Below are 14,194 nucleotides of genomic sequence, written 5' to 3' on the forward strand. Positions count from 1 at the left end.
CCACGTCCAGGACGGCCATCAACATCAGCTGATGAGCAACAAGTCAAAAAAATAAAGCAATTCTTACTTGAGAATCGACCATTAGCAGTCAGAGATCTTACTGGCATCGTTGGAATATCGAAAGGATCAGTGAAAACCATTTTGAAAGATCATTTCGGTCTAAAAAAATTTAAAGCAAGATGTGTACCAAAACCACTCAATTTTTTCGAAAAATAGCGTCACGTTAACGTCTGTGAAACATTGCTTTCCGATTACCAGGATGTCATGAAACGTTTTATTACTGGCGTTGAGTCTTGGAACTATGCCTACGACCCAGAAACAGATGATCAATCGGTCAAATATCGTGGCAAAGGTGAGCCGAAGCCGAAAAAAAAGCGTTAAAGCGGGTCAAAAATCAAGGTTATGTTGACAGTTTTCTGGGATTATCGAGATCCGGTGCACTCCGAATTCCTTCTGACCGACCAAACTGTCAACAAGGAATACTTTTTGAGTGTTATGCGTCAGTTGCGCAAAGATAATCGTAAAAAGAGTGCGGTGTTATGAGCCAACAACTCATGGTTTTTGCACCACGATAATGCACCGTCGCGTACTGCATTGATTCTTCGTGAGTTTTTCGCCAGATTTTCAATCAATATCGTGCCGCAACCACCTTATTCGCCTGATTTAGCTCCGTGTGACTTCTGACTATCCAGCAAACTCAAACGACTGCTCCGTGGAAACCGTTTTGAGTCAATTGAAAACATTAAACGTGAATCGCTACACGCATTGAAGACTATTCCGGAAATTGACTTTAACAACTGTTTCGAGAATTGGAAAAAACGTTGGCACAAGCGTATTGGGGCCAAGGGAGGATTACATTGAAGGGAAATACATAGATTTTGAAGAATGAACTAAGAATTTTAAAATTATGAACAAAGTCTTACTATTTTTTGCTCATAGTAATATTTAGTATATGTGACCTGGTCTACGGAAAGGGGGCTTAGGTGTCAAAAAATCAATTTTCACTTTTTAGTTGATTCGGATGGAAGATCGGCGGTTCGACGGTTTCCCAGAAAACTAGTTTTCGCACGTTAGCTCCCTTTTCGTAGACCAGGTCACATATAGGGAACTCTTTTAATTATATGGGAACAGTATAATTTATTTTAAACACCAACGCACCTAGTATTATACAAATATATGGATAAATCCAAATTGCTAATTATTAATTTTTTGATTATTTTCTTTGTTTTCGAAAGAAATAACGTCGACTTGTTTGTATGAAAGTTTTTTGAAAAATTCGTACGACTCTAATTACTACCAAATATATAAAATATACGTACATATGCATACATACAAGTATGTACATATTTCTTATGTTAACCTCTATATCATATGCAAATTTTTTATGCACTAATTTATTTAAATATGTATGCTCTGTGAGAAAACATTTTTATTTTTTCTTTAATTGCTTGGGAATGAAAAAAAAGTGGAATGAACAAATTTTTTAGTTTGGTTATGTCATTTTCGAAATATCGTCATATATGTAATAGTTCTTAATTAAGGAAATAACTGAATTAAAAAATTTTACTATGTTGCTTTTGTTGTTGTAACGTTTATCAAGTCCCTGTTAACGTAGTAAGGTTCAGGTAAGTTGTCATTGTGGACATACAACGGGAGGCCCAGGAAACTGGCTGTTTCGACGGGGTCGGGCCATAGTGAGGGTTAGTTGGGCATGCAAAGAGTTAGTTAGAGTCAAGCGAGGACTCGTTGCATGCTGGATATACTTATATTTGGTATGTCGGGATCGATGCTGGATAAATAGGAGGCGCACATTTTAAACTCAAACATGGATCACTCTCAATTCTCGCGGCAACTCCAGCTCTTCGTCTGCAATGGGTGATGGTTTGACTCTAAGTACGCCAGTCATTTAGAGGGAGTCGGTGAAGGCTTTTACGTCTCCACTGTGCATGGCGGTTAGTGCATGTCCGAAGTTGGTTGCGTCGCCAATGTAGTTGAGGAAGGACCTCTTGTTGCCCTTAGGAGGCGATTCCGCTTCAAGCACCGCAGCAGAAACTGCTTGGAGAGAAGTTCATTATGCTCTTTAACTGGGAGCATACGGGCCTCATCGTGCAGATGTTCGATGGGAGACATCAAGAGGCATACCGTTGTAGTCCGGAGTGCAGTGTTCTGACATGTCTGTTGCTTCCTCGTCTGCGTTTCACTGCATCCAGGCGCCCATATTGGTGCGGCGTAGCTAAGGACCGGTGGGCCGATTGCCTTGCATGTTGCCAACAACATTTCTTTGTCTTTTCACCATGTGCTGCCGGTTTGCGGCTTGAGGATTTTGTTGCGGTTCTGTACTTTGGCAAAAATCGCGCTGGTCTAAGGAGTGAAGAAGCACAGGCTGTCGAGTGTCACACCTAAAACCTTTGGGTTATTGACAGTCAGAATTTCAACGCCAGCGACTGCAATATTAAGGTCAAGTCTACACTCCAGTTGTCGTCAAGTTTGTGAATATGGTCGCTGTGGATTTAGTGGGAGAAATTGTTATTTTTCGTGCAGCGAGGAAATTCGGAGAGATAACCGTTCACTTTTGAGCGCATGTCATCGATTCCATTGCTCGACGTCATTATCGTGCAATCATCAGCATACGAGGTGAAAGAAGTTCCCTCTGGTGGTTGAGGGAGTTTCAAAATGTAGAAGTTAAACAGTAGTGGGTGAGGACATCACCCTGCGGAAGCCCCTGTTTAATTCTTATCAATTTAGAATTTTTCCTCGAAACAATACTGATGATTGTCGACCACTCAGGTAGTCCTCTTTAACCCTAAAGAGAGTTCCTTTTTCCTAATCGTGCATTGAGCTAACGGCATTTTATATTCTTTTGCTTTTGGAATGTAGAGTTTACAATTTTAAACCCCTTTAACCTACCATGATTGAAAAAAAGAAAATTTGATAATGTAATCATGTGCTTAGGTGTCGGTTTGAACATAGTATTAGACTAAAATCTGTGGAGATTTAACTATGTAGGCATTGACATGTTCCAAACTTCGATCTGATGAAAATTCACTAAAACTAAATTGAACACTGGAACCCGATTTTACAACCGACTAACGTTATTTGGTCCCTAAAATGAAATCCTAAAAAACTTTTTCTTTTTTTTTTTTGTTTTACTTTCTAAGCCGAATCGGAATATATAAAATGCCTGAGCAAGAATTTCTTTAAATTCGATTATGAAAAATATAACCGAAACGTTCTAACCTGCAAGGAATTACTATAATTGACGCTTGATGTTGGCTTCTCATATGTAGGACCTAAAAAGGTATATATGAAATATAACGGGTGATCCAAGTAGGGGTACTTTTTTCAATAGCCTTTTTTGGCAGATTTATTAACATTTGGAAGCCAAACATTTCTGAAAGTTCCTATGAAATTTTGTTTTTTTAGTTCAAATTTGTGTTTATTGAAATTCGTTGTCGCAGAAACTACTGCAAATCGAATGAAAAATGAGTGTGAAATGTGTTAAATGTTGTTTATTTTATTTTATCCAATTATGGTTTATCTAAAACAATATAATTAACATAAAAAAATGGTTTTGCGTACGAAACTAAAACAAAGGTACATTAGTTATACTAAATAAACAATTACAAATTAAATTCTCAGGTTGTGTAAAAAAGGAAAATCATTTATAAAATCGTCGCATTGAATGAAAAATCTCTGTCATATAACAATGGATCGCAGAAATGCGTTCAAAGCTGCAGCATTTGTCATCACCCTAAATATATATATATTTTATTTTTTTCTTTTTGCTTCACTGCAGCGTCCAAACTGTCAATATTGAATTAGTGTTATGCCAGCCAAATACATTTCCGACTCTAGTCGGTGTCGTCCTGCTGTCGCTGGCACGAACACTTTGGATACTGATCGGATTCTTCCTCCGAGTAGTCTTCGTCGTGTGTGTGCGTCACCGTTTGCGGCGTTGGCGGACGTGTATGTGGCACTGTGGAGTTGGTTGAACCGGCTGAATTCATGGACTGCAAGAGAGAGTATGGATTAGTGAAATATATGCAATAGGTGGGTGATGTGTTTTTTTGTGACGAAAATGTTATGTTATAACTGCTTTTAAATGTCACTTTGGCAACCAATTTCAACGTTTTTAGACAGTTGGCAACTCTCCTTAAAAATTTTTCAATTGCAATCCTTTTAAATATCTTCATTTTGATACTAATATAGTATTGTTTCTTTATCTTATACTTGTTTTACTTAAATATTTCACACAAGTGGCAACACCGCTTAAAAATATTTTCCACAGTTATTTTCAAAGACGTATTTATTTTGATGTTTTTATTGTAATAAATAATATATTTACCAATTTAATTTTTAAATAATTGAATTAAAATTTTTCTGGATATGGCAACCCTGTTCAATGTATGTAAATATGTATGTTCATTTGCTGGTATTCTCAAAATTGATATCAATATTGTAATAATAATTTTATTTGATCTATTTCAAAATATTACAAAATATTAATTAGCTGGCAACCCTTTTGGGAAAAATATTTTGAATTTTAAACTTTCCCAACCCTATTCATTTTGACATTCATAATGTAACGATTCTTTATTCTATACTTTTTGCCAACCCAAAATTGCAAACAGGTGGCAACCCTCTTACTCAAATATATTTTACACCGAACAATTTGAAAATATTAATCAGATCGGTTTAGTCCTTAGAACGGTGGCGTAGTAAAAGTTATGAGCGTGACGGATTTCCGTTGCGTTACACAATTTCGTTGCAGTCGTTCGTTTTAACCACTTTCAACAAATTTTACTTAAAAAAATAGTTAGCTCACCTTAATTTCCTCGGTTAATTTTTCGATTTCCTCTTCCTTGCCCTCGCTGCGCTCAATGTTCGCTATGGCCTCCTGCGCCTTCTCGGTCGGCGATGAAATCGTACTTAACGCGCCATCTACGCTTTCATTCTTGCTGCGCGAGCGCTGTATTGACGGGGTCTCCATGTGGAAGCGTTGTTCGTGTGTCACCGTCGATTCGTGCGGCAGCAGCATGGCCGGTGCACGGAACATATACGAGAAGGGATAATAGTAGAGGTTGAGGAAGGTGGCCGCATACAAATCGGCATAACGGGATACTTGACTGGAGAAGAATGTCTGCCGTGAACCGGAACGGAAGAGTGAACCCATCATGCCGTAGGCCATGTCCATTTTATGTGTGACATCACGTATGCTGGTGCGTAATTTTGAGATATCTGGTTTCTCTTTGGCGCTCGAGTCCAAATTTCTAATGTGTAAACATAACGGTTACCTATGTGGATGTACATTTTGGTATAAAATATGATTTACTTACTTATACATATCACCGAGCATCACATCCAAATGCTGCAACTCTGCAAAATACTGACACTTGTCCGTCCACACATGCAGCTCCTGCACGAGTTCGGGCACAATCAGGAATGTACGCCAACCACGTATCTTTTTCGACTTCAATATATCACCGAATATGTGATCACCAACGTAGAGCACATCCTTGCCTTTGGCATTGATGAAATTGGTGAAGACCTCACACGAACCACCCGAGTACACTTTGCCCGGTTGCAGGGGTCCCATGTGTGTGCCGATCTTCAAGGCGCCCGTCTTTGTATCGACTTGGCGGAGTATGGTACCTTCACCGAAGAACAGTGGCTTCGCCGCATCCACCACAATCACATCGAAGTAGGTCTTCCAATTGCGGTGTGGCTCGTCGGGTCGCGCGCCATGCTCGAAATCGAACAAATACGACATCAATATGTCGGTGTATTTGTATTCGCTGTTGGTGAGCAAAAAGACTTTAGCGCCGGATTCACGTATACGCGACAGCACCATAGGCAGGCGTGGGTCCTTCTTGACGTAGTAATCCAAGTTCTAGAGAGTTTTGAAGGAATCAGTGAATTTTCGAACAGAAATGTTTTGGAATGAAAAAGTTTTGAAATACCTCGATTGTCTTCTGTTTAAGATTGCCCTTTATGTGTACGAAGTCGATGGCACGTCGCACGTCCTGGAAAATCGACCTGAAGGACATGAAGAGCTCGCCCGCCTTGACACCAGTCTTTTCGCTAAAAGGGATGAAGAAAAAAAGTTGATAATGTTTGCAAGTTGTAGTTGTTTGTGTCAAAAAATACTATGCAAATGTAAACAAAGAAAACATTTTTCGCGCTTTAACAGCGTAAAGCTCGCCAGTTGGAAAAGTGCCATATTTCGTCGTTAAACTTTTGAACTAAAACAGTTAACAGTTTTCAAGCTGGCGAAGATTTACGTTTGCCACCTGCAGTTCGCAGCACTTTTCTCTTACAGATTTTTAATGGGATTTATTATACTTTTTGATTAATTAAGCAGCGCAGAGCTTCGTTTGGTGGAAGCTCGTTTGTGAGCTTTAGCTCATTTCGCTTACGAAGGTTTTACTTCGTTTTTTATACTACAGCTTAGCTAGTGTCTTATTGAATATTTAATTAACGCTATAAATTATTTACGATTTTAGCGATTCCACCTCTGAAAACAAGTATTGAATAAAAACTCAAAAGGTTTTATTAACTTTACAAAAACTTAATTGAGCCAATTAGTAATTGTTGGAAAATGTACCTATTTGGATAATTATATAGTTGGCGACATTAAGTGGTAGTCGGGAACGTATATTATTTAAAAAAAAAAATATATATGTATATTTAGAGTTTTTAAGAATCGGAATGTAAAAGTTCATAAACTCGAGTTTAATATTGTGGGTTTAAGAAACTCGAAAATTCATTTCATATTTCCTGTATATTTTAAAAATAAATGCATAGAGTTTGTATAAATTGGAATGTAATAGTTCATAAACTCGAGTTTAACATATTGAGTTTAAGAAACTCTGAAATTATTTTCACATTTGTTGCATATTTTTCAAAACAAAAAATGGATATGTGTTATTCTAAATGCAATAATACATAAACTCGAGTTTAAGATTGTGAGTTTAAGAAACTCCGAAATTAATTTCACATTTGTTGTATACTTTTCAAAACAAAAAATGGATATGTCTTACTCTGAATGTAATAATTCATAAATAAAATAATTCAAGTTTAAGAGGAGTTTTAAACTCTGAACATTAAGTTTTCACAGTTTTGGATATTTTTAAAATTGTTTTTGTATTATTTTTTTTAATAAAAGTTGAAGATATTGATTTTCTCAAAATTAATATCAAACTTTTGTACATTTTAGAAACAAAAAATGGATAAATATTTTCTTGAATGTAATAATTCATAAACTCAAGTTTAAGATTGTGAGTTTAAGAAACTCTAATATTAATTTAAATTTTTTTGCATATTTTCAAAAAGAATTGTATATAAATTGGAATTTACTAGTTCATAAACACGAGTTTGGGAATAGAATCTAAAATTTATTTGAAAAATTTACTATTTTTCAATTGTTGTTGTTGTATTGTTCTCAATATAATAGGATTTTGAGGTTAAGAAACTCTAGAACTAAACTCACATTTTTTGTATACGTACTTCTAAAAAAAATTTTTAGAGTTATGGACTATAAACTCGAGTTTAATAATTTGAGTTTAATCCTAAAATCCTAAAATCAATTTCACTTCTTCTATGTACTTTAAAAACGAAGAAGAGGGGTTTGTATAATTAGAATGCAACAGTTTCTAAGCTCCAGCTTAAGTATTTGAGTCTTATTCAAAAATTATTTTTCAAAAAAAAAACAGTGTTTGGTTTTAATCTTTAGTGCTAAACACCAAAATAGTTAATAAACTCGAGTTTAAGTATTTCCGTTTTAAATTAATTTAATTTATTGCATATAGTATGCACATTACGTCAAGTTTTTTGCATGTCAGGGCATAAACTCTAAATAAAAATGGTGTTTAAGACGAGTTAAAGGAAAAGTTTAGTGCTAAACACCAAAAGTTAATAAACTCGAGTTTTCGGCGTATCATGAACAGTGTAGTCAAGCTTTAGATAATGTCGAAAGTATATACATATTATTCCTTTAAATCTTGGAAGAATGTCGGAATGTCTAATAACACTTTGTCTAATGCGCTGTAGACAAAATCACAGCAGTAACTACATTCGAGACTATAATCTTTTGTAATTTATTTATTAGATGCATGTACATATGTAAGTATGTACGTAAACGATAATTACAATAAATTTATTTAGTTTTACAACGTCGCCATTCATCAATAAAAGTTGTTTTGTCGCTTTGATTTTATTGTGCAATAAACATATTTTACTGCCACCGTCATGTAGTTAATAATTGTTGAAGCAATGCAGTTGGAATGTAAGTACATATGTAACTAATATATAGAAGTAAATAGTAAATAAAAGCAACACACTCAAGATACTTAAGAAAAAATTTTAAATTTATTTAAAAAAAACGAAACTTTAGCTTCAATTTAACTATTCCCAAAAAAAATCTAAAATTTAAATCTTTAATCCCCAAATATGTAAAAAACTCACCTTATATACTCCGAGCTGTTGGTGAAGAAATCAACGAGGCATGCCAACAAATAGGTCTCAGGCAGATTGAACAAAGTGTTCAACACATAGACGCGCTTCTCGTCCAATTTCAAAAATTTGTTGGGATACAATTCATATACTTGATGGCTAAACGTTGAAGAAAAGGAAGTAAGATGAAAATAAATTGAATATTTTAGTATATTGTGGAGTTTATATGGTATTTACTTACTGTTTGAGAAATTCGAAGCCACGCACGCACACCAAGATGTTGCCGTAGGCGTCCACTTTCAGGAGATTACCGTAGAGTGTGTCAAACCACAGGCCACGCACCGGAAACGAGGGATCATATTCGAATTGTAAAATCTCTTTGGGATAACCGTCATTGACAAGGCACTCCTTGGCCAAATCGAAGCCGAGTTGTTCATATTGTGGCGATTTGTATTCTAAAAAGTTGAAAGTTACCAAATTAGTTGAAAGAATTTAAGAGTCTATTTATTCACTAAACGGGGTATATCAAGTTTGCCAAGATGTTTGGAATATTCAAAAGGAACTTTTGGAGAATCTATAAAGAATATATATAAATGATAAGTGGGACGAGCTGAGTCGATGCCGGTCTGTCTACCCGTCAGTTTGTCTGTATATGGTATACGCGAACTATTTTCTCAGTTTTGGAGATCGATCTGAAATTTTGTACACGTTCTTTTATTTTCAAGAAGCTGCAATGTCGGAACTGTCGTATTCAAACCACTATACGGTATGGCTGCCTTACATACTGATCGATCAAATTCAAGTCCTTGTAAGAAAAACTGAACATAAATCTTTACGAAATTTGGCACATTTAGAAAACTAAAGCATATATCTGTCATAGGAACTGAACGATGAATAACAAGTCCATGTATGGATAGTATACTGAGCTCTATTAGAATAGATTTGTAACGACAATGAGGTTAGCAATGATTTTTTCGGAAAATCATCGCATTTTCATCTCGCAAAAGAAAAATTAAAAGTGATCGTCAAGCAACCAAGTAATTCTCATTGCGTTATACTTGTACATTAGAACTTGGTCCATGTTTCGTCAAAAATGCTACTAGAGAAGATATTTCAGTAAATGGTGAGAGCTAAAGAAATAGGTTAAGCCATAAATAGTTTGATTGGACTTTGTTTTTAAGAGGATGGTATCTAGTTCAGTAATCGGGTTACTATTAGCCTTTGCGAGGTTAATTTGGTTTTGACTTCTCGACTTCGGCGAATGATCGAAAAAAGCATCAAATATCTGGACTCCAAACGTGAATATAGAGCAAGCCATACTTGAGATGGAGCTAGCAAGTGAATTAAAAGGTCACTGTAAAACCGGCTGAGCTGTGTTGCATAAATGACAATAGGTTCCAAAAAAGATGGAACGAGAAACCACTGTATGGATGACCTTGTAGCACTATATACTTAGAATAGAATATCAGTCAGCGGAAGAACGAAGAGCTCTTCTCTATATTATAATTTTTCAGGGTTTTAGGATAATTCTCTTCTACTTATATTACTTGAATAAAAATATTCAGGATTACTAGGTTAGGTCTCTTTCATACTATGAAAAAATGTTTTTTAGAATAGCTCCCACCAAATTTTGCCAGCGATACCTTACACTAAATTGACTGAAAGGAATTCTGCCGCTACAACAATAACAACTAAATTGCCTTTAAGCGATGGTGGTCAAAAGAAGAGTTCTTTGGCTTCTATAGGATGGACCAGGTTATGATTTAAGCATTTTGTTTTTTGAGGTTAAGGAAAATATTAATTTCTTCAATCTATAACACTTCAGATTATTTGTCTGAGATTTGGTTTATTTAAATCTTTAAGTCTGTATCAGGTCTTCCGACTTTCATTTAAGAATTCTTGAGGTTAAATAGAAGATTTATTTTTCAATCTGTACCAGTTCAGATTATTGGTCCGAGACTAGGTGTATCGAAGTCAGTAGAAAGACCTGCCGTTCATTTAAGTATTTTTGAGGTTCAGGAGAGTTTTTTTTTAATTTTGTTCCACTTTAGATTATTGGTCAAAGGTTAGGTTTATCATCTTAATTATATACAATTATGATAAATTTATTACTCCGTGATTTCTCTCTAATATTAAACTAGTTTAGAACTGCCTTTTTTCATTTTTTATTTTTGTGTTCGAAATACACTCGGGAAATTAGGCGGTAAGGTTGAGTTGTCGAGTTCAACCCCTATTGTTAATTTCTTAGTAATTTCGCTTACAATAATGAAGACAAAATTCCACTTATTTCCGCGCGAGCAACACTCTGCATGCAATTAAGAACTAATTAATAGCGGAGACACTTACCCGCCAAAGTGTAGTCCATATCGAAGCCATAGAATTTAATATTCTCCAAGTGCAGCGATCTGTTCACGAAAATTCTGCAAATAGAAGCGCAAAAAGCGAGCAAAAATTAGTGATGTATTATTATAATAAATGATTAGCTGTCTTTTAATTAAGTTGTGGTCATTTTTTGCAATTAACTGTGCATTCACAATTTTCCACACTCACAATGGATTCAATTAGCAAGCTTAATAGGGAGAGCTCCGTCGCGTCAAATTGCTTTTTTTAGCATACGAGAGTGTGTGGGCATGTGTGAGTTTGCAAAATTAGTAAAAATAATTTTGGGCACTTTGGGAGCCGGACCATATGTGTTGCAGCCGAGCGTATGCATGATGAAAAATACGTAAAAATAAATGAAAGTGGTGGTGAGGCTCGAAGGCATGCTGCCCAGTGGTATACTCGTGTCTCTTAAAATAAAATGAAATAATTTGTTAACAAAGTATTTTCGCATGGACACTCTGCGGCAGCTCAAACGCGTGAATGACCAACATTTATTTGGCTGAAAATATTGGGAGACAGGCGCTCAAGTGGAAGAGTGACGCCAAATTGGTCACTCAACACGTGCGTCAGCTAAGCTGCTTTATACGAAGAGTTCGTGAAATAATTCGCGATTTATAAATATCTCGGAAAATTTTCCCTTTCGATTTTTTGCGATAAAAAAATCTTCAGATATAAAATGTAAGCCCATCAGAGGCAGCTTTAAACTGATATATCTACTATAAACAAGCGAGAATTTTAACTTCCGTTACACTGAAGCTAAAATACCCTCCACAGGTGCATTTTTATTGTATAAAAATGTATTTATTCCGAGTTTGATCGTTCACTTTGTATGACAGCTATTTGATATAGTAGCTCGATCTAGAAAACTTATTCAGATATTATAGCATTGTCTTAGACAATAATCCCTTCCAAATTTCCTGACGATATCTTTTCAGATAAAAATGTTTTAAAACAAGAGCTTGATTTTGATTGTTCAGTTAGTATGGCAGCTATATGTTATAGTTGAGGAATTTTTAGCAGTATCTTGAAAATAATATAAGCGTAAGGCTCTATTCATTCCTCGTCAATTCATTGATAGTTAATGAGTTGTTCTCAGTATATGCTGATGTCACTGAGTTCTCTCAGCATAGTACAATATTACGACTCGTTCCTGGAATCTTCTTATGTAGTAAAAACTTGAGATCAAACAGTTTTCTAGTAGTCAACCGACAGTTTATGTTATCGGTTATCCAAATTCGATACCTTGGAAACTATCGATTACACCCCTGCGGGTCACTGGAGATAAGAGTTTACGCCGAATAAAATTCACTATGTCTTATATCAGGGCTTTACTTTCAGGGATAGTTTAGTCAGAAAAGAGTGTTACATATATTATTCAGCTTGAACTAAATTATAACACTTTCAGTGAGATTCTTACTAATGAAATGACATTAAAGCTAAAATGTCACCAGTCATGAGCTGAATGGGGGCTCAACTGGAGGTAGCTCCCGTTACGAGGTCACATCAGCGATTTAATTCTGGTATGACGGAGAACAGTAAGCCCTTGGAGTTTGCTTTAATCTGCTGCTCAATGCGCTCTTTCCTTAGGGGAGAATCGTGGTGTTTGGGGTTTAAACCCAAATATGGAGAGAGCTGATCTTGGCACAGTTCAATGTGAAGTCTCATTGTGGCCGGCTGCTGAACCCAGCGTTCGGCAGAGATTTTAGGTGGACCTCGAACCCGACCACAGCGGAATAGGTATTGATTACACCTTACCAATAACCACATGATGCTCTCCATGTTTGGTGCGCTGATGAAGGCATTGTTTTGATCCGATGTGTTTTTAAGCATCGTGGCGTTAGACTGTAACACGACAGGTACTCACGTAGACAGATGTTAGCCATCAAGTCAGTCAGTGCCTCAGATAGGGCAGTGATACGCCAAGAACAACTCCAAGTATTCTACTTTCTCACTTACTGGTTCAAATAGGGTAAGATAATTGATATAACAGTTCTTGGGCGGAAAAAATTCGGGTAACTTTGAATTGGCTGTTGTGGGAACTGAGTTTATAATTCTCTGTAGATCCGGTAGAATAATATCGGCTTAATACAAAACATGTTTTAAGGTTGACGAAACGTTAGCGAATTATCCTTGTTTGTTCCCAATTTTTAGCCCATTCTGATGATATAGGTATATAATTTAAAGGCTTCTAGTCATGAAAGTTAAAATTTGAAGTGGAAACATCAGAAATTATCTTTGATATGTTTTCTACTGATTAGGTGGAATTTTATCAGATGAACAAGGAGCTAATGAGTTCAGTGCCTTATACTCTAATAAGATTTCTTCTAAGGTTTTGATACTCTTTTTCATCCCATAGGCAATAGCTTGAGATATTTAATAGAACTAGTTGCAATGGAAGGTACATTGGTACGTATGAGAAAGGTCCTTTATTTTACCTGCGCGCTGAAATGTAGGCAATTAATTTATTTATCTAAGTACAGGTAAGTGTATAGAATATATATATAAACTATTTTTTTTTGGTTAGACCATTTTACTCTCTCAAATCTTTCTTTGTTTTCAATTAATGGAAATCGCTGCGTGAAAACTATCAGGTCCGTCGTAAATCTTGCCACAAAAGACTTTGACTTAACCCAAAATATTTTGGTAGAGTGGCACGTGCCTTCTTAGCGTCTATACCCGCTGTTTATAAATATTTTTTGGCTGCGCAAAAAAGCTACAATCTAACAAAGTAGACCTTAAAAGCAGTAAAGATTGGAGCCAACGCACCCAACTGAAGCAAGTTGTGCGCTGATGACGTCCTTAATATTATTATTGTTGTTGTTGGCGCTTACGGATGACTGAATATTGTTAAAATGTAAACAATTTTGAGTTTTGTCTACGCCGCGTCAACCGTGTTTTTTGTTTTGCAAAAACAACACATTTACCACACAAATACAAATCCCAGCATGGAAATTATATTTAGCAGCGCGTGTGTGTAAGTAAAACGGTGGAGCCGGGTTGACAGTGTTGCTGTTCGATGCGTGTGACGTGTGTCCATTTCAATATTTCAATATTTGGTATTTGCATTCAATATTTTGCGCAATATTTATAGATGCTAGTGGGCCAGACGTGCAGCAAGGGTGAGAGGTGCCTTTAAAGTTGATTAAAATTGTTATTAAGTGAATAACAGCAAATCTTAAACACGTGTGTGACTATGTATGCATGTATTTGTGTATGTATAGATCCATGTATGTATGTGTGTATGTTTGTAAATGCATGAATTGTTTTTGTGCCTATATATAGAATTGCAAATGTGATGGGGTTATCAGCTACCGTTATCTATTACTAAATTAGATGCATATGAAATGTGTTACAACACTAA

The 14,194-nt window shown here is 35.9% G+C and overlaps 1 protein-coding gene and 1 long non-coding RNA gene across 9 annotated transcripts in view; one reads left to right on the top strand and one right to left on the bottom strand.

Moving 5' to 3' along the window:
- LOC126758095 (uncharacterized) overlaps window positions 1-14,194 on the top strand; it is a 317,225-nt gene that overhangs the window by 287,202 nt on the left and 15,829 nt on the right. The gene's annotated exons all lie outside the window — the stretch shown is intronic.
- Window positions 3,495-14,194, bottom strand: part of LOC126758068 (cytosolic purine 5'-nucleotidase) — a 103,574-nt gene continuing 92,874 nt past the window's right edge. For all 8 annotated transcript variants that reach the window (XM_050472077.1, XM_050472079.1, XM_050472078.1 and 5 more), the window contains 7 exons: window positions 10,798-10,871; window positions 8,693-8,906; window positions 8,464-8,610; window positions 5,961-6,081; window positions 5,337-5,890; window positions 4,826-5,270; window positions 3,495-4,010 (listed from right to left, as the gene is read on the bottom strand). In XM_050472077.1, coding sequence (XP_050328034.1) covers window positions 3,852-4,010; window positions 4,826-5,270; window positions 5,337-5,890; window positions 5,961-6,081; window positions 8,464-8,610; window positions 8,693-8,906; window positions 10,798-10,871 — 1,714 coding nt within the window. In that variant the 3' untranslated portion in view covers window positions 3,495-3,851. The remainder of the gene's footprint in view (window positions 4,011-4,825; window positions 5,271-5,336; window positions 5,891-5,960; window positions 6,082-8,463; window positions 8,611-8,692; window positions 8,907-10,797; window positions 10,872-14,194) is intronic.

Source organism: Bactrocera neohumeralis, chromosome 5, assembly GCF_024586455.1.
Source record: "Bactrocera neohumeralis isolate Rockhampton chromosome 5, APGP_CSIRO_Bneo_wtdbg2-racon-allhic-juicebox.fasta_v2, whole genome shotgun sequence".
Classification (NCBI taxonomy): domain Eukaryota; kingdom Metazoa; phylum Arthropoda; class Insecta; order Diptera; family Tephritidae; genus Bactrocera; species Bactrocera neohumeralis.